Here is a 20,976-nt window from a genome sequence, read left to right on the forward strand (position 1 = left end):
AAAACATAAAAAGCTTAAAGAATAGTTACACAACTCTCACTCCTCTTACCTGCTGCATAGCCAGTTCGATCTCATCTTTCTTGCTCACTCTATCCCCCTCCACATTATCATCTTGAAATTTAAACTGACGCAGTCTGTCAGAGCCACCAAAGCGACTTAGTAGTCCTAAGCACTGGCGCTAAGGAAAGAGAAGATACTTTTTTGTTCATATCTATTTGTATATGTTTAAAGTTAGTGACCTATCTTTCTTGAGGGAGATAAAAAAGAAAAACTCAGTGGGGAGTGAAATCACTCGTTAAAGCATCTAATTTCTTACTTCCAACTGACTCAACTAAAGTTACCAATATTAAAATTTACCTTTCTGCAAATGTATTTACTTGGCAGACAACTCATTAAAAGAATATTAATTCTTTTAGCAGTTAACCCCCACTAAAATCTAAGTGCTTGCCAAAGATTTTTTGTATCACACCAAATAATTTCTTAGTAGATTCCCATTAAATAAATACTAATCAGTAAACAATGAGAAGCAAAATGAGATGGCAAACAGAAGCAGATTTGTGATAACTTTGTCTACTAAGGCTCAAATTTAAAGGCTCTTACTCCTGTGGCTGCTTCTGGGGACTTCAAAAAGGAGTTGGGAACACAGAAGTAACCTTGGCAGATAAATCACAAAGCTCATTTGTTTGAAATGTTGGTACTTTTCACCTGAGAATATAATTGTTCCTAAGGTTCTCAGTGGGAAAGGACAAGCTTTGCAAAATTGGCAGTATGTCCAGAATCAGAGATGTCGGTTCCAATTACAGGTACATGACTTTTTGCTATATGTCCTGGGACAAGTTACTTAACTTCCTCAAGCCTCTGTGTTCATATTTCTAGAGTGATAATAGCAATTCCTACCTTATAAGATTGTTAGGATTACCTGAGACATTGAATTGTATTTAAAGTGCTTAGTACAGTGTTCTGCGCATAGTAAGTGCACAATAAAAACACGTTTAAAACATTGGTATTACACATACACACACTCACCCCTACATATATACATCCATATATATTATATAATATCTAATTTAAGCTGATGTTAGTTTAAATAATAAGTATGGATAAGGCAAAACATACTAAGGAGATTATAATATAAACTTAATTTGTCAAAATACTCTTTTTAAAACTTAAAACTGGCTGTTTGCTATTCTTACAGACAAAAACAGATGCACTAACACATTTCCAGAGGCTACATTATGAAAGATGCATCAAAAATATTTTTTTCTCCCCACCAATGAAAAAAGTTAGAAGGCTTAAAAAAAAAACAAAAAAACCCCACAATTTTGGCTTGGTTAGAAAGAGTACAAGCCTTTCTGGAGTGCTATTTGACAATGACTCAAAATGTACTACTTGTATACCCATGCACCCAGTGATAACAATTATGCTGATGGTAGCATTTTTCTTTTGGAAACTTGAAAAACAGCTCATGAAAAGAGGACTGGTTAAGAAAATTACTGTATCAAAAACAATGGAATATAAATTCTACTATATAAATATAATTCTTCTGCAGCCAAAAAAAAGTGAAGGTGCTCAAATCAAAGCAGGCCAGGAGGCTCCCAGAAAGACTGTGATAAAATATCTAACTGATAAGCTATCTACTATGTTTGAATATATTGAAAAGAGATTACATAACTGGACGAGAGTTTGGGAATAAATTAGAAATAAGTACATAAAACCAAGCAAATAAAAAAAAGAAACAATTACTTACTCTAGGAAAAACATAATGTATAGAAAAGTACCATATGGTCCATCCATGGCTTATTCATAAATGACATTTCATAGTAATAATAATATAACACTAAATATTAATCTAATCGAAATTATGATATGATTAGAGTTGGGGGTGGGGACACGTTATGAGAGAGGTACATATTGTATGACGGAAGAACAGGAGTAAAGAGATCTAAATTCTCATCCTTCTCGATGGAAGGTCAATAGATGACTCTTAAAATTGGAAAATCAAGTAGTAGTAACATAAACATATTATTTAGAGATATGAAAGAATCAATTAAAACTGTTGCCGGGTTTACCCAAATTCAGGGAGCAAAGTGGGGAGGATCAGTGAGAGGACTGTTGTATTTTGTTACAAGTCGTACAGCTGCTCTTTAAAGAAGTAAAAAAAATTTTTTTAATTTAAAAAATAAAAATAAAAAAGAAGTAAGAAAGAATCAGTTACCTGGAATCTTCCAATATGTCCCTGTAGCTCCATTAGAGATCCTTCATTTACATCAACATCAAGTTCACTTAGTATACCTATAAAATTTGGAATGCTTTTAAATGTAGTTTTATAATCAAAAAAATAAAAACATTAAAAAACCAGGAATGGTAGTTTTACTATTTTATATTTATATATGTATAAATATATATTTTTTTATATATATGCATAAATAGACACAGACTCTGCCATGAAGGAGGTTTGAGAAATATGACTTTACAAAGATTGCATACCACCACCACACAATATGTAAGTGTACCACACCAAATATTCAGTCATATGCAAGCTAAATCTAGACTGAATCAGTAATTCAAAAAGGCACTTCAAAGTTTTTGAGAAAAACCTTTTTATTTATAAACATGAAAGTTAAAATTTTCTAAACTCAGCAGTAAATTACTTTCTCATGCAACAGTTCAGAATATAAAACACTAAGAATGAAATGCATTTCTTTTTTCTTTTATCTCTTCTATGTATTGTACCATTTGATTTTTTTTTTCTTTTCCCTTAGGCAAAGTACAGTTTACACATACACAAAAAAGTTGCCATTCAATTTCTCAGTTTGGACCCATTACGAAATCCCTAAAGCTGATCAACCTTTTATAGTACCACGGACTCGCTTTATTTCTATTGAGCCCTCCAAGCAAACCCATGGGTCATTCTCTCCACTGGTTTATTTCTTTGTTCCATGACTGTAGTCATGAGGAGAACCCAGCTGATCCTGTCCTAGCCACCCTAAACTAACTATCCATGTGTTTTCACAATCCCTTTAATCCATTTCTTACTTCCAAGCATACACTCCATAGCACATAACCCGGAACCTTATTCTTTGCTCCTTATAATGACAAGCCTTCCTCCTTTTAGATTTCTCAGCCCATCAACCTCTACACAAACCTACAGAAAATACTCATATCACTTGGCACATGCTGGCTTGTTACCTCACCTGCACCTCATTGCTCCACTAGCTCCTTTCCCTTTCCCACCTCCACCTCCACGGGGAGTAGGCTCCCAGAATCACTTTATTTAATTACTTTCTAAAATTTACCCTACCGCAGAGGATTTTTTCCGTACTATCTAAAAATGTGTTCAGGTCTCCCTTGTACTCCAAAACAAAACAAAACAAAACCAAGTAAAAACCTGGTTAATATCAAATTCTTGAAATATTTTTTTCTCCATTTGTTGCTTGTGATTCTTATGACCTCCTTTTCCATCCTAACCCCTTGAAAGTTGGAGTTTGCACTTAACACTATCATGGAACTTTGGCTTTTTCCTGTTTGTCTCTAACCTTTCTGATCTCTGCGACCTGTGTTGCTGTTCCCCAGTTCTTTCATTCCTCCTGCACACCAACTGCTGCCTCTATTTTAAAAAACTAGCAATTCTCAGATTCTTTTTTCTTTTGGCAGCACCGAGTGGCATGCGGAGCTTCCCCAACCAGGGATCGAACCCGTGTCCCCTGCAGTGGAAGCACAGTCTTAACCACTGGGCCACCAGGGAAGTCCAATTCTCAGATTCTTAAGACCTTTCCACTACATGCCACCTGAGTGCTGTGGACCATATATATCATCCTCAACTCCAAAACACTTTACAGAATATCTGTGGGTCACAGATAAAAAATTAACCTGATGATAAGTAGTTGAGGAGGTACAACATATCTGGCACTGGGCTAAGCATTTAAGACAAAACCATATAGTAAAATTATAGGATAATACAAAACCATATGTAATCAAGGGCTGAACTGGGCAGAGTAGGGTTAAGAGGAGTATAAATTATTTTTAAAAGTTATTTTTAAAAATTAGGAGGGTATTTGACATTATCTTTTAAAATTATTTTAAAGTGTGTGTGTGTGTATATATATACACACACATGTATGTAATGGTATATATGTATAAATATATATATATATAAGTATATTTATATCTGACCAAGCACTGCTAGGAACTTACCAAGCCTACCAGCTCAAATACACAAAAATGTATATGTATACGTACACACACACACACACACAAAGTTATTAAATGCCACACTGTTTGAAATTTTTAAAAAGATCGGAAACAGTCAACGTGTCATAGGGGTCTGGGTAACCACCTCACAATTGGAAAACTATTCCACCAATTAAAGAGTGAGGTAGGAACTATACATGCTGATGAGAAAAAATCCCCAAGACATAATGTGGGGAAAAAATTACAGAGCAGTGTGTATGGTATTTCATTTGTGTAGGGAGGAAAAAATTTTTACACCACGTGCAGAGAAACTGCTGGAAAAACAAAGTATAAATTGATAATTGGTTCCTTTTAGGGAGCAGGAATTGCTGGTCAGGGTGCTTTTACTTTATTCTTTTATTTTGTTTGAATATATCATGAGCATGTTAAAATAAACTGTGCCTTTCTGAATATAACTTTAATACAGTGACAGGGTTAAATGCTGCTATTAGCAAAATACAGAATATTTCAAGTATTTTTAAAAAGTAACGAAAGGAAAATTCATCAATAAAATCACCTTGCCAGAGGATCTGATAAAAGGTAAATTCTCTCTGTACTAACTCAGGACTTCTGGATTAAGATGGCAGAATGAAGTAGTATCATAGAATGTCCCTTCTATAATCAACCTACAAATAAATGAAATTCACCAAAAAGGGCAAGGGGCCAACTAACGCCATAAATACTAAAGCATGGTGGTGGTTAAGGAAAAAAAAAAAGGGGGAGATGAAGAAAATTCCAGGGGAGTAAGTAGCATAATTCAACTCATGACCCTCATCCCACCCCTCAGAAGCAGTACAGAGAAAAGAAGATAAGCCAACAAACTCTTGCAAATTCTCATGGCGACCCCGCAATTTGCGAAGAAGCATATTCAGGTGATTAAGTAAATTAAGTAATTAGGAGAACTAGTAATTAGCAGAAATCAAGGTAAAAACCATTTGGAGAAGAAACACTACATTGCACTATGGGACCTTAGTAAAGGCAAGAAGGGTGGCCTGTCTTGGTATCATCTCAGGACACTGGAATGAAGTGGGGAAATGAACATAATAAGCACACAGGACTAAGACACTCCAAGGCTGGGTGGAGTTGACCCTGGGATCGCCTCAGAATGAGCACAGGCTCTAAGTACCTTAACATGCACTGCACTCCGCCCTGCCAAACTCTCTCCTTCTCCCAACACAAAGGGCTCAGGCACTGAGGCATGCCCAGAGACGAAAAAATATTGCGGGTGTTGGGGCAGAATCAGAAGTTGACCTCAGACTTCTCCACAGCAATATAAAGATGGAGGTAGTATAGGCTAGTAGTTAAGCACACAGACTCAGAAGCCACACTGCATGAAAAACCCTACAGTATTATTTGTGTGACTTCGGACAAGTTAACCTCTCTGTGCCTCAGTTTCCTCATTTGTAAAACATATGACATTATTATTAATAGTAGGCCATGCTGTCATTCAAGAATAAAGGCAACCTTTAGATGTTTGTAAACATTAGAGAGTTCAGGGAAGATTATATACTTTTTCTTAGGGGAGGGGACCTCAATATGAATTAAAAATACCAAGAGATAAATCAAAAGAAAGAACTCAGAAATGGTGAAGCTATAGGAGGAAAAAAAAGAATTGGTGTTTTTCTGTGAATCCATGCAAATATACAAGTAAAACTAAATAGCTGAAGTTATTATGGTTGCAGGACTGAATATAAATGATATTTACTTGACAAAGTAAAAATAATACAAGCAAACAACATGAGGGTGGAAGAAGAAGTGTAAAATAACTCATTACTTCATCTTTCACATCAGGAGTTAGTTGATTCTGTCTAAAATTTATATGTAGTAAAAAAAATTTTTTTTAATGACCAAAATATCTTAGTAATTTGTCATAATCTTTTTTTCTTCTTAATCATAGTGATCTTTTAAGAACTAATATCTCTTGTACACTTGTAGTAAAGAAACATTTGTCTGGAATTCATCAATGTCTTCAGTTTCTCTTCAATTAGTTTTTCATCTGTAAAGTTCACGTAAAATTAAATAGTTGTTTTCTAAAACTGCATGTAAAAGGTATCCCATTCTCATAAATGACCCCTGTATGTCTGTTTCTCTCCACCGCCCCTCCACCCCACTAATACATACATATTCATAGAGCAATGTTTGAAAAGCTACTTACCAATGTTAACATTTGATAATTTCTAGATAGTGGGATTTGAGTGTTAATTATTTTCTTGAACTTTCTGAATTTTTTATACTGACCATATATCACTTTTATAAACATATTACTTCAAATAAAGGCAGTTAAGGGGACTTCCCTGGTGGTCCAGTGGTTAGGAATCCGCCTTCCAATGCAGGGGACGCAGCTTCAGTCCCTGGTCGGGGAACTAAGACCCCACATGCCGCGGGGCAACTAAGCCCGCGTGCCGCAGCAGAGGATCCCACGTACCGCAACAAAGATCCTGCGTGCCGCGACTAAGACCCGACACAGCCAAAAATAAAATAAATAAATAAATAGATTTTTTTTTTTTTAAAAAAGGCAGTTAACTCTGTTAGTTCCAATCTCAAATAAGTCATATATAGCTGCAAAGGAATAATAACCTCATTCTATTAAGTGTATGTCAGTCTGTAAAGCACTGGTAAAAATCCATTCAACATAATCAACTCACCAGGAAGTGCTGCTTTACTTATAATTCCTGTCAGCAGAGCCAATTCCTGCAAAGACCCAGCACTAACATCCTGACAGCGCAGGATTGCTTGTATGGTATCAGAATGAGAAATGAGAAACTGCAACACCTAAGACGAAGAAAAGGAGGGGAAATGGAAAAACAGAGGTGGAAGAGTAGAAAATTGTATTATAAATTTATATCCATCTGTTTAATAACATTGAAGCAAGTAATTTAATGTAATGAATATTAGATAAGCAGTTGTCTTTTGCATTTACGTAATTTATTTCTTCAAGAAGCAAACATCTAACTAAATTTCATAAGAAAGCTAAAGATAAGGATTATTTCAAAGTTTAGAGATTAATACACTTAGAAGCTACTATAGAAGAGTATAATATAACTTGGAACTACTGTATGAAAACTATTATTTGACCCCTATATTTTTTATTTTTGTCTAAATGGAACTAGAACATGAATTTAAAATGAGTGTGTACAAAAATGACTTACTGGGACTTCCCTGGTGACTCAGTACTTAAGAATCCACCTGCCAATGCAGGGGACACGGGTTCGAGCCCTGGTCCGGCAAGATCCCAAATGCCGCAGAGCGACTAAGCCCGTGTGCCACAACTACTGAGCCTGCGCTCTAGAGCCCACGAGCCACAACTACTGAGCCCACGTGACACAACTGCTAAAGCCCGTGTGCCTAGAGACCGTGCTCTGCAACGAGAAGCCACTGCAATGAGAAGCCCACACACCGCAACAAAGAGTAGCCCCCGCTCGCCACAACTAGAGAAAGCCCGTGCACAGCAACGAAGACCCAATGCAGCCAAAAATAAATAAATAAATTTATTTATTTATTTTAAAAAAATGACTTACTGAATTCAAGTTTGCTCTGTGAAAGTCTGACTAGTGTGACATGGGGACAATCACATAAAAGCTTTTGTCTAACTCTCCTTTTGATATGATGAAAATAAATGAGATACAAATCTTGACCTCCAAACTCTGCCCTTTCAGCTTAGCATTTTACAGTGTACCATCCTAGAAGACTCCACTCATTTTCACATTCAAACATCTTCTTAACTAGATTATAGATGCCCTGAAGGCAGGGACTACACCACAACTGGCTGAACATTTGAATCTCTCAGGAACTGTGCCCCTTTTATTTTTTAATACAGATTCCTGGCCTCAGCCCATCATTGTTGGACATGAAACTCAGTAATCTGCATTTTTAAAGAAGCTCTTCAGGTAATTCCACTACGCTCAGTATAAGACTGGCCTTGTATCACAATGTCCCACTTCTACTAAAAAACCTTAATCTCGAGAAAGTAGAAGACAAAGTTTTTGAGTGTTAAAGAACTGACTCAAAGGCCGCATAAGAAAGGGGTAGAATGTCACCTAGACTAATGCAATATAAAATCAGGTACCACACTAGAAACAGCAGCATTCTATCTTGGGAAGGTATGCCTGAAGACTGATGGCAGGGAAAGCAGATAAAATCACAATAAATTATTACGATGTGTCCTAATTCCTGAGGGTATCGTAATAATAGAGCAACACAATAAAAAACTGCAGATTCTTAGTGATAAGCCTAATTAATCAGTGAAAGGTTAAATTGTATATTGCATTATTAGTCTAAGAAACAAACATTTTTGAAGATTTCACTGAAAAGCATTGAAAATAAAACTAATTTATAGTGTTTGAAGGAAAAATATTTTATTAGAAACTCACTTATTTAAATTACTCATTCTTTAAATATCACAACTAAATGTGGCATTATCATCTATCTTTTGTATTTTCTGCAAGGTCTAATAAAGGAACAGCATTCTCTAATAAAAATACCTGGTTAAATTACATTTTAGAAGCCAGCTTATTTCTATCACAATAACTGCTTCCTTTTGCAGAACAACAAATTTAGATCTCTTGCCTTCCATCTCACTATTCTATTAATTAGCTGTGGTGTTTCATTCAAACAAGAGTACAAAAACAGACCAATGAAGTTCAGAGCAAAGTGCAAGGGGTCTATTTGCAATACCCAGCTCTGCCACAAACAGAACGATTAAGGTAAATTCACGTTAAGCGTTCTATGCCTAGGGCTTCTGCGTTTGTAAAATAAAGGTTTTGCACTTGATGATTTCTACACTAAGAATTCCTCTTACCTGCCCTGCTGCCTGCAAGTGCTGGGCCATACTAGACGTGAGGATGACCTGGCACAAGCGGAGAGCTGGAAGCAGAATCTGGCGGTACCGGTCCACTGGAGTAGGGATGAACACTGGGGCATCTCTCAGGACAAACATGCTTGATTCATATCCGGTGAACAAGGAGAGAGCAACAGTCCAACAGTTAAAACAGTCCCCGACCATCTCCATGGCAAACAATCACAGGTGGCTAATTAAGATGTGAAGCTACTAATGAGGACTCTGTATCCCAGAGGTACAGTTAGTGAAAACAGTTATCTGAATTTTTTTAAATCTTTGTAAAGAATATTTGCATAAATTTGAAAAGACAGTGCTAAAATTCCCCAAACATACTTATTCTACTCTAAATGTTCCCTTGGGGCACAGAGACTATGTGTGAGAAACAGACAGAAACAAAAGTTACTCTCCCCAAATTTCCCTCTTGTACACCCATAGCCAAAAATGAATCTACACTGTCCATTATATAAAATAAAACAAGATTTTAAAAATTAAAATGAGATTGTAAAATCACTTAACCTTTAAGATTAGGTCTCAGAACATTGTATTAATAAACTATTATTTATTGTAAATATTTCTATTTAAATTTTTGAACAAAAAAAAATGGTTGCCTGTTGAAGAGAAAAGAATGAAAGCAGAATATGGAAATAATAAGAAATAACAGAATGGCTTTCCAAAGACAGGCAATAATCATGTGCCATGAACTGAGGAATACAATTTACTCAATCCTCTTCACCTAAGGTGAAAGTAGTAACTCTCATGTTTAAAACCTTAGAAAGTGATATTAAAAAAATTTTCTTTTCTAGAAGTAAAATATTTCTATAGTTAAGCCTGAAAAACTCAAACATACAATTTGGCAATGGATCTTTTGAAGAAAATTACTCAAACTGACCTAAATGTTATTTAACAGTAGGAGGGTATGCTATAGGCCCTAACAATGCTGCAGCCATGTAGACAAAAAAGAAAAAATTCATATTCAAACTCAACTGAGAAATCTGCTAGAAAGTTTGAAACTTAAAATAATTTCACTTGAAGCTTTCAAATTAGCAAGCAGTTGGTAAAATGTTAAAATGAGAAAAATATAAAATACTATTCAAGTCATCAAGAAAAGAAAATCCACAACAAATTATAATTTCATTACAATACTTTAAAAGACCAGTATAACTGAAAATATGTACCTCTACTAAACAGAACAATAAAGTTGGGAAGAAAAACGTCTAACAAAATGCTCTCCCATTTCCCTCTTATGTTACTGCTCTAAAATGGAAAGCACTAGGTCCCTACCCACTTTTACCCATATTAGCAACTTTCATTTATTAGTTAATGGCAGGGGTGTATGACCAAACAAAACCATCAAGATGAGAGTACTGCTCCAACAGAATTATAAACGGCAAAATTACGTTGGAAATTTTTTTTTCCTTAATAATCCTTTACTGGTAACTTTAAAAAAAGCGTCAGGGTGGTGGGGATGGTGGTGCGATGAATTGGGCGACTGGGATTGACATGTATACACTGATGTGTATAAAATTGATGACTAATGAGAATCTGCTGTATAAAAAAATAAATAAAATAAAATTTAAAAATTTTTAAAAAACCATTTAAAAAAAAAAGAAATTGATATGGATGCTTACCCCTGTGGGTCCATTTCTGGGCGCATGTCATAGACTTGGCATTGTGCCAGCCTCACAATCACCCCAGACCTCAGCAGCTCTAAAGCGCCCTGTTGTATCTTGGCCACTCTTGTGAGAAATGCCTAAGAAGTTATGAAACAAAAATCATCAGTACAGAGATCATAGCCAAGGGTCTCACATTAAAATGAGACTTTCTCATAGCACATTTCTGATGTGTAATCATTGGTGAAGAGGAATTCTGAGCTAGCTAGGAAGGGGCATATTATACCACCCTAACCATAGGATTTTTACGAGGAGTAAAGGGCACAGCATATCTGAAGTGCTACATACGCCTTGCATGGATTAAGCATTCAACTAAATCATCATGTGGGCTTATGGAGGGCAGGGAAGATTGTTTTGCTCACAGCTGTATCTCTACTACCTAGTGCCATACCTGGCATGTAACAGATATTTAATAAATACTTGTTGAATAAATGAAGGAAGGAGGGAAAACAGAATTAATGAAGAATCTAAGACTTTAGTGCTTCTCTTATTGTGACATTTGTGGTATTTTTAAGCAGGAGGAAACAAATTAAAACAGATTTGGAGGAAAGGAAATGAATTATATATACTGTATTGAAAAATCCTGTGTTTAAACTAGAACCAGCACATCTACACTGGAATTTCAACAGGCAACTAACAGTCTGATTTTCGTTGCAGAAGGACATTTTTGCTCACTCTTCTCCTCATAGGCCACTGGCTGTCATGTCGCTTTGCCACCACCAGCAATCGAAGTGAGTAAGCAGCAGTCTCAGTACCCAACTAACCCTCTCAGGACCATTTCAACACAACTTTGGCATGCTCAGAAGATACAGTTCTAGCACATGTCCCCAAATTTAAAACTCCTTAGAAATGATTACAGTTTGTATGACAGAAACATGCAAAATGTAGGCCACGTTAATTTTCTTTAATATATCCTTAACCCCAAGAGGAAATGACCTGTTGATCTAACTTCAAGTGAATATAAAGCCTTACCATTTTGGATTCGTAAGTATAAAGGGCTTTTAAAAGGGGAGGTTGTGGAGTGAGTAAGCTCTGCAAAGTATGGTCATCTTCTACCAAGCTGTCCACAAGCACCTTCAAATAGCCACTGTTAGAAAGATACAGAAGCCACTGCTGCTGCTTATCTACGGAGACAATCCGATCAAGTAGAGCCAGTGCCAGCATCTGACGGAAGAACAGATCAAAGTCCAAAATGTGGAGATGGCTACCAAAATCAACAACAGTAACTCCCTTTATCTGGAAATGTTTAAAAGTTTTCTTACAAGGAGAATGGTTGCCTGCAATACAATTCTCTCTCTCTCATTTTTTTTTTTTTGAGAAAAATGTATGTATGTATCCAGAATCTTGATTTATTAATAAAAGAAAAAATTTCAGGGTAAAGTTATATTTCTGAAACAAAACCTAACACATTAAAATAATGGCATTAAATATATTTTAGCAAAATCTAAACATTACTTGTTGGAGGAAAGGGATTTTTAAAAATAGCTTTTTCCCTCCCAATTGTAAAGTTTCACATGCTCCTTGTAGAAAACAGAAAACTATATAGAAAATACATTATCTGATAAACACAGATTACTTTGTTCTATGTCTTCCCAAATTTTTTTTTAACATAATTGAGCGTGTACTACATGATTCAAATGCTATGTAATTTTCCACCAGCAGGAAATTATCTTCTCACTGTATTATCACCAGTATGACATAATATTTTAAAGATATATAAATGCAAATACTCCTTGAAAAAGCAGAGGAAGATACATTCAGTATAAAAGCTACGTATCCAGCATTCTCCTATGCCAAGATCTTGATTAACCAGCATCTCTGCTGGTTAATTTCTACCAGTGTAAGGCAAATCTCAAAGTTAGCAAAAAGATTATTCTGAGGGTACAGTCTGAACTAATAAAGGATTCTGAACATAAGTAAACAAAACATATGAATGAACAAAACAGAAATTCCAAATTATAGTAAATAAGAAAATTCACTAAAATATATTACAGAAAATAATTCCCAATATATAACATACATTTGAAAAGCTGATCCAGTTTATGCCTTAATAAGTCAAAATATCTATCCAATTATAATACTAAGCAGGAGTTACTGTACCCTTCCAATCTCATGACCATCACAAGCATCTCGACAGACCACTTCCATGAGGGCAGCACCATAGCTCTCAATGATTGCTATGTTTTCTCGCTGTAATTTACTAAACACATCTTCAGGGGCGGTCAGCCTTTCCCACATGGTTTTCTTGGCTAAAGGGTTACAATAGAAGACATATAAAACACTCCAGCAAAAAGCAGTTTGGTAACAGAGTAATTACACCTCATACATGACGACAACAGAAAAATCCTTCCATTATTACCTGCACACAAAGACCCATCAACCGATGAGTCTAGGCAGGTAAACTTTAAGAACACAATGCACTATTCCATGAATGTACACTGAGATAACAATGGTATTAGGAAAAGGATAAACTATCCTTAAAGAAATAAAAATGAATTATGAAACCCCAGGAGAAACATTCCTGTATTTATTTCACTAATCAATCTGGTTTTATCTTTTATTGAGATCTATGAGAATTTGGCTACAAAGGAGCAGGTACAAAGTAGACAAAGATCTGCTTCCAAAAAACAGATATTTTATTCTTTTATATTTTTTAATTGAAATATTCATTAAAAAGAAAAGGTATACTCATTATGAAGATAATTTAAATTAATTTAATTTAATTTAATTCAAGGAACACTGATTAAAGATAGGATCATATGCTTTACATAGATTCCTGTAACCTTTTAGAAAAGTTTCATAAATACACTACATAAAGCAATAATCTGTATTTGAGACTAATCTTATGACTTTTCCCCAACTAGTACATGGTAGCAGGTTTTTTTTTTTTTTAACATCTTTATTGGAGTATAATTGCTTTACATTGGTGTGTTAGTTGCTGCTGTGTAACAAAGTGAATCAGCTATACGTATACATATATCCCCATATCTCTTCCCTCTTGTGTCTTCCTCCCTCCCACCCTCCCTATCCCACCCTTCTAGGTGGTCACAAAGCACCGAGCTCATCTCCCTGTGCTATGCGGCTGCTCCCCACAAGCTATCTATTTTACATTTGGTAGTGTATATATGTCAATGGTAGCAGTTTTTAAACTGAGGAAAGATTCTCAAGACAGGGTGATCAGAATGGAGGACAAACAAAGCAGGTTTAACCATGAAAAATAAAAGTAACACACAATGTGGCCTATATTCCACTATAAAGTTTGCAGCAGTCAAACCTTCAGAGTTTTAATGATATTTTCTCCCTAAAATATCTTTACCACTACTTTGATTTTATTTTAGTCATATTTAATTTCCAATAGTGTCAAAGCAGGGTATGAGATTATTAATTTTCTCAACTGTGTCACTTCCTTCGGTCACCTGGTCCCATCTACTCTATTTCACCTCCCTCCATTCTCCACCTCCACCCCGACGCTGCCGCCACGCTAGCCCTCAAATTCAGCACTTCCTTCAGTCTCAGGATCTTCACGCTAGCTGTTCTTTATATTCTTCCCCAGATCTTAGCATGGCTGCCTCCTCTTCGTCATTCCAGCCTCTATCAAATATCACTTCCTCAGCTACATCCAGCTTCCCTCCTCCTCCCACCCCACACACAATATATCACAGTACTATTTTATCTTCTCCACAGTACTTATTTATCAGATTTACTCAAATTATGTTATTTTTTAGTTTCCATGCTTGTATCTCTGTCTCCTCACATCGAATGTAAGCTTATTAACAACGGGATTCTGTCTTGTCTACCACTGTTTCTCCAGAATTTAGCACAGTGTCTAGCACATAGTAGAAGCTCCAATATTAATTACTGATTGATTGACAGCTTAAAGGCAAGTTTAGAAACTTTGCTCCAGGGATGCCACCAGATGCTCTCAGGGTCGGGTACCACGGTGGGTGGGTTTTCAGGAACCCAGCCTGAGGAGCTACGGCATCTCCTCTTCTGTTTTACGCATAGGACTGCCACAAAATTATCTGAATAAAGGCTTTGGACAAAAGTCTGAAAGCCACTACTTGATAGGTTTAACATTTTTTAGCCATGAATTCCTTAGTTCAAACATTGTGGTTGAAATGAGGGTAGAGAGATGCTGGCACGTCACTCTAGAGGCTCTTCCACATAACCCCTCAGGTACCCCTGCAAGAACCCTAGGGCTTCACAATGAAATCTGAAAAACAATGGCTTGCAGAAGACCAGTTAAGTATCAAAGAAATATTTGATTTCAGTTTTCAAACTATGAATAGATCTCAAAGTTCCAATATTACTACTGACAGAACTACTTAGAAATAAGAAAAATCTAATTCTACAGTTTAATTAGACCTTTCTTTAAACCGGACTCATAGACAGAGAACAGACTTGTGATTGCCAAGGGGGGTGGGAGGTGGGGGAGCGATGGAGTGGGAGTTTGGGGTTAGCAGATGCAAACTATTACATATATAGAATGGATAACAACAAAGTCCTACTGTATAGCACAGGGAACTCTATTCAATATCCTGGGATAAACCATAATGGAAAAGAATTTTTTTTTTTAAAAAGTCCTTTCTTTAAAATCCTCATTTTTTTTTTGGCTGTACCATGTGGCATGCAGGATCTTACTTAGTTCCCCAACCAGGAATCGAACCCACGCCCCATGCAGTGGAAGCCCGGAGTCTTAACCACTGGACCACCAGGGAAGTCCCTAAAATCCTCATTTTTTTAGGGAATTCTCAGGCGGTCCAATGGTTAGGACTCCGAGCTTTCAATGCCAGTAGTTAGGACTCCACACTTTCACTGCTGAGGGTCCGGGTTCAGTCCCTGGTTGGGGAACTAAGATCCCACAAGCTGCGTGGCACAGCCAAAAAAATCCTAATTTTTTAGGGGATAAATTAATTCATTAGAAACCACCAAGATGATTTCTTCTACTTCAATCTTTCCCTTCTTCCAACATACCATATAAACCACTGCCACACAAACTTACCTAAATACCAACTTCTTCATATCAAATTAATCCCCTGCTTATGGCTAAGACATCCTCCTGGTTCTTTACTCCCTCCAATTTAGGCCTTGCCTGAAAAGCCCTCCATTTATTCTTATGTAAATGCAACCCCACCAGAAAAGTCCAGCAAAACTCTCAATTTCCTTTCTCTTCTTAACTCTTATAAAACTTGTAATTTATACTTGGGGTTGGCAAACTAAGGCTCATGGGCAAAATGTGATCTCCCACTTTTTTTTTTTTTTTAATATTTTTTTATTTATTTATTTTTGGCTGTGTTGGGTCTTCGTTTCTGTGCGAGGGCTTTCTCTAGTTGCGGCGAGTGGGGGCCACTCTTCATCGCGGTGCGTGGGCCTCTCACTATCGCGGCCTCTCCTGTTGCGGAGCACAGGCTCCAGACGCGCAGGCTCAGTAGTTGTGGCTCACGGGCCCAGCTGCTCCGCAGCATGTGGGATCCTCCCAGACCAGGGCTCGAACCCGTGTCCCCTGCATTGGCAGGCAGATTCTCAACCACTGCGCCACCAGGGAAGCCCCTCCCACTTGTTTTTGTAAATAAAATTTTAATGCAACATAGCATACGTCTCTGGCTTCTTTTGCACAATAATGGCAGAGTTGAGTAGTTGCAACAGAGAACATATGGCTTGCAAAGCCTGAATTAGTTATTATCTGGCCCTGTACAGAAAAAGCTTGCTGGCATCTGGTCTATATCATCCAATTTAAGGCTTATTGTTTTATAAACACATATATTGCCATTTTTACTAGGATAAAAGATTTTATGAAAGCAAGAACCCAATTAATGTTTCCTGCTTCCTGGAACAACTAAAAATAATCAACCACCAAATGATTACTGATTTTTGTTTGTATTGTAAAAAGGGGAAATAATCTAAATGTCCAAAAATGGGTAGGCTAAATAAATTATGGTACATCCATAAGTGGCAAAATCTATACAGGTATTAAAAATGTTACTTAATGAGGCAGGAAAAGCTGATAAAATACTAAATAGAGAGAAAAGGGAAGATTTAAATCAATAAAAAAAGATGGCTGGCTATAACCAAAATGTCGTGATAGTTATCTTAGAAGGGTAAAATGTGTGACTTTTCCTTTTGTTTATTAGTATGTTCTAAATTTCCTATAATCAATATTTATTTTTAAACAAAAAAATAAAAGCTAAAAGATATTTTTTAAATATCTGATTATGAATTTTTAGTCAGGTTCTAAGGTTCTAGGACCTGACTCAGGTTGTAAAAAAAATAAAAGGAGTGGTGAGAAACGTACATCTAAATTCACATCAAGCATAAAGCCTGCACCCACTATACACGACTAAAATCAGAGGTGTACTTGTACTATAATTCTAGATCATACTAACACCTAGACCATAAAAACTGAAAATCTCATAATAGGATTCTAAAAAATTTAATAATGGCAAGAGATTATCTTTTCTAATCTCTTTTAAAAAGATGATTGGATATTATGGTTTCATAAACAAAGAACAACAGGAATATTCTTGATCAAAAGTCGCAATAGCCCAGAAGAATTATGAGCAGATCAGAAAATTCCTCATTCTTATTATAATTCCTAATAAAGATACTACCGAATACCATTAACTTGTCAAACTTAAAAAGAAAAGCCAGTTTAGAAGAAAATAGAACATATGAGAAAAACTTATAATAAAAGTGCTTAAAATTACAATTTAAACAATTTTAAAATTAAGAATTCAAACTGACATCTTCCATACAGCTGTATCAATCAACTATAAATTAAAGTTGAATGATAAGCTCCTAGAAAATGGAAAGTTAAAAATGAATCTGTTTTAAAAGCAATATAATCCATTTTACTGAAATTACAACAAAACATTCAAACAGGGCTAATCTCACAGAAATAAAAGTAAGGAGGATGCACTATATCCTCTACACTGAGGTGTTAGCATAACTTTATAGGTTGGCTTTATAAGCTTTTATTGAAAACATTAATCTGATTAAAAATATGCTGAAAAGTGTATATCTTTGTCATTATCAATCTGTTTTTAAATGTGAAATATTTTTATAATACTAGAGCTTAAGGAACAGATCAATAGAGAAATTAAGAACATAATAATTGGGGTTCATATTAAACATTTAGGCTCTGGTCAAATTATCCACTTTTTCTTTCTAGTGGTCACTGGTAGAAAAGAGAGAGAAAAAAAAAGTGAAAAAAATACAAAGAGATATATTCATGATGTCAATGGCTGTCAACTAAGCCCCAGGAATTACATATGCAAAAGCAATGTCTGATTTGAACTACACTGTTCTTAATTAAGGAAACATATAAGATCCTCCAAATAATTTTATCAAAAAAATATTGGGTTGGCCAAAAGGTTCATTTGGGTTTTTCCATATCATCTTACAGAAAAACCCAAATGAACTTTTGGGCCAACCCAATATATGCTTTGGTTCCTCCCCAGATCTACCGCATTGCCAGCTCAAAGTGATAGGATCCACCCATATGGATTTTCAGAAAATTAACTATATGCTTAAGAGACGTCTGAATTTCCTTTTCCCTAAACTGCTCATATCCTTTGCCCATTTTTCTGTTGAGTTATTGATTTGTAGATGCTCTTTATTTATTAGAAATTAGTCATTTGTGGGCTTCCCTGGTGGCGCAGTGGTTGAGAATCTGCCTGCCAATGCAGGGGACACGGGTTCGAGCCCTGGTCTGGGAAGATCCCACATGCCGCAGAGCAACTAGGCCCGTGAGCCACAATTACTGAGCCGGCGCGTCTGGAGCCTGTGCTCCGCAACAAGAGAGGCCGCGATAGTGAGAGGCCCGCGCACTGCGATGAAGAGTGGCCCCCACTTGCCGCAACTGGAGAAAGCCCTCGCACAGAAATGAAGACCCAACACAGCCATAAATAAATAAATAAATAAATAAAATTAAAAAAAAAAAAAGTTATTAAAAAAAAAAGAAATTAGTCATTTGTGATATGAGCTACAAATACATTGCTGATACTGAATTCTAATTCTCAGATCTGTCAAAAAGAAGCAAGTCACTTAGCCTCTCTAAGTCAGATTCCTTTTATACCAAACAGGGAAAATGGCTGCCCAGTATTCAGTACATATGTTTATGTAAAAATAAAGAAAAAGTGGTATGAAAAAATAAGTATATAAACATTAAAAATTCAGTTTTTGTTTTAAAACAACAGAAAGTAGGTACACTGGCACAAAAGTATGTGCTCAATAAATATTTATTAAATTTAATATTTCTAATTTGAAAATTAAAAACACTAGTATCTAGGGAATAAAGTACTTTGCTATCTATCTAAAACAAGTCAAAATAAGCAGTAATTATGTCTAAGAAAAAAAGCTACTTAAGCGATAAAATTGCTCTAAAAATAGATCATTTGAAAATTAAAAACAAAGGAGAGCAACTTCCCTGGTGGCACAGTGGTTAAGACTCCACGCTCCCAGTGCAGGGGGCCCGGGTTCGATCTCTGGTCAGGGAACCAGATCCCACATGCATGCCACAACTAAGGAGCCGGCGAGCCACAACTAAGCCCCAGAACAACCAAAATGAGAAAAATAAAAATAAATAATAATAATAATAATAATAAAAAGATAACAGATTTTTAAAAAAGGAGAATCTTCTTTCATGGTCACACTGCTTTTACCACATCTTGATAAGGACTTCTTATAAAGCACGTTGTAGAGCTCCATCTAGTGGTTAAGTGGTGATTTTTGCCAATTCAACTAAATACAACGTTAAAAAATTTTTTTAGTCAAGAGGAAAATGTGGGAGGTGTGTTGGCGGATTATCTCTCGTAAAAAAAACTTCTATTTGTTTAAAAAGTTTCTCTGAACTATTATTTTTAACGACCTTAAAAATATTTTTGTGCATTATTTATGCTGGTAGGAAATTCCTATAAATACATCATTTGGCTCTTATTACATTCTAAGGGAGATATTATACAAAAATATATAGCCAGTAATGAATAATATGAGATAATCTAAGTCTTACACACAGAGTGGTTTTTAAGAATCTGTGTACAGGACTTCCCTGGTGGCACAGTGGTTAAGAATCCGCCTGCTAATGCAGGGGACACGGGTTCGAGCCCTGGTCCGGGAAGATACCACATGCCGCGGAGCAACTAAACCTGTGCGCCACAACTACTGAGCCTGTGCTCTAGAGCCCGCGTGCCACAACTACTGAAGCCCGCGTGCCTAAAGCCCGTGCTCCACAACAAGAGAAGCCACCGCAATGAGAAGCCCGTGCACTGCAACAAAGAGTAGCCCCCGCTCACCGCAACTAGAGAAAGCCCGCGCACAGCAACAAAGACCCAACGCAGCCAAAAACAGATAAACAAATTTATAAAAAAAAAAAAAAAGAATCTGTGTACAAAATAACAAATACTCATTAAGGTTCTCAGAAAGCACAAGGAGCCCATTATGAGAAGGTACTTATGACAAGTTCTTAAATAGCAGAGTAACTCTGGCAAAGAGTATTATACGCTGGTCTCCTGAATAGTTAAAAACATTTTTCACATTTGGCGATGAAAGAATCCATATTATTAACTCTTATTTAAAAATGCTAACTATATAGGGATTCTTTGGCAGTCCAGTGGTTAGGACTCCGCGCTCTCCCTGCCAAGGGCCTGGGTTCAATCCCTGGTTGGGGAACTAAGATCCCACAAGCCGAGCGGCGCAGCCAAAAAAAGAAAAAAAAAAGAAAAAAAGCTAACTATAGTTTACAAAGTTGATTTATCATTGTTTTAAATACACAGATCTTGGGCTTCCCTGGTGGCGCAGTGGTTAAGAATCTGCCTGCCGATGCAGAGGACACGGGTTCAAGCCCTGGTCTGGGAGGATTCCACATGCCACGGAGCGACTAAGCCCATGAGCCACAACTACTGAGCCTGCGCGTCGGGAGCCTATGCTCCGCAACAGGAGAGGCCGCGACAGTGAGAGGCCCACGCACCGCGATGAAGAGTGGTGGCCCCCGCTCGCCGCAACTGGAGAAAGCCCTCGCACAGAAACGAAGACCCAACACAGCAAAAATAAATAAATAAATAAATTTATAAATACACAGATCTTTTGACCAAGAAATTCAACTCCTTGGAATTTATCCAAGAAAAAATTCACATTAGTACAAAAAGACATATGTATGCTACTGATGAGAATTTAAACTGGTAGAAGGCCATTTGGTAGAATCTATTAAAATAAAAATGTGCACCCTCTTTCACATGGAAATTC

At 36.5% G+C, this 20,976-nt stretch overlaps 1 protein-coding gene across 2 annotated transcripts in view; it reads right to left on the reverse strand.

The window, feature by feature from the left end:
* The window catches only part of NUP205 (nucleoporin 205), an 82,498-nt gene that overhangs the window by 12,366 nt on the left and 49,156 nt on the right, over window positions 1–20,976 (reverse strand). For both annotated transcript variants that reach the window (XR_009008865.1, XM_007177106.3), the window contains exons 31-37: window positions 12,838–12,986; window positions 11,710–11,901; window positions 10,696–10,817; window positions 9,029–9,167; window positions 6,876–7,002; window positions 2,216–2,292; window positions 50–178 (exon numbers count right to left, since the gene is read on the reverse strand). Coding sequence is in view for 1 of the 2 variants with exons in the window: in XM_007177106.3 (XP_007177168.2) it covers window positions 50–178; window positions 2,216–2,292; window positions 6,876–7,002; window positions 9,029–9,167; window positions 10,696–10,817; window positions 11,710–11,901; window positions 12,838–12,986 (935 nt within the window). In the remaining variant the exon portion in view is untranslated. The remainder of the gene's footprint in view (window positions 1–49; window positions 179–2,215; window positions 2,293–6,875; window positions 7,003–9,028; window positions 9,168–10,695; window positions 10,818–11,709; window positions 11,902–12,837; window positions 12,987–20,976) is intronic.

This window comes from Balaenoptera acutorostrata, chromosome 7 (assembly GCF_949987535.1).
Source record: "Balaenoptera acutorostrata chromosome 7, mBalAcu1.1, whole genome shotgun sequence".
In the NCBI taxonomy this organism is placed as follows: Eukaryota; Metazoa; Chordata; class Mammalia; order Artiodactyla; family Balaenopteridae; genus Balaenoptera; species Balaenoptera acutorostrata.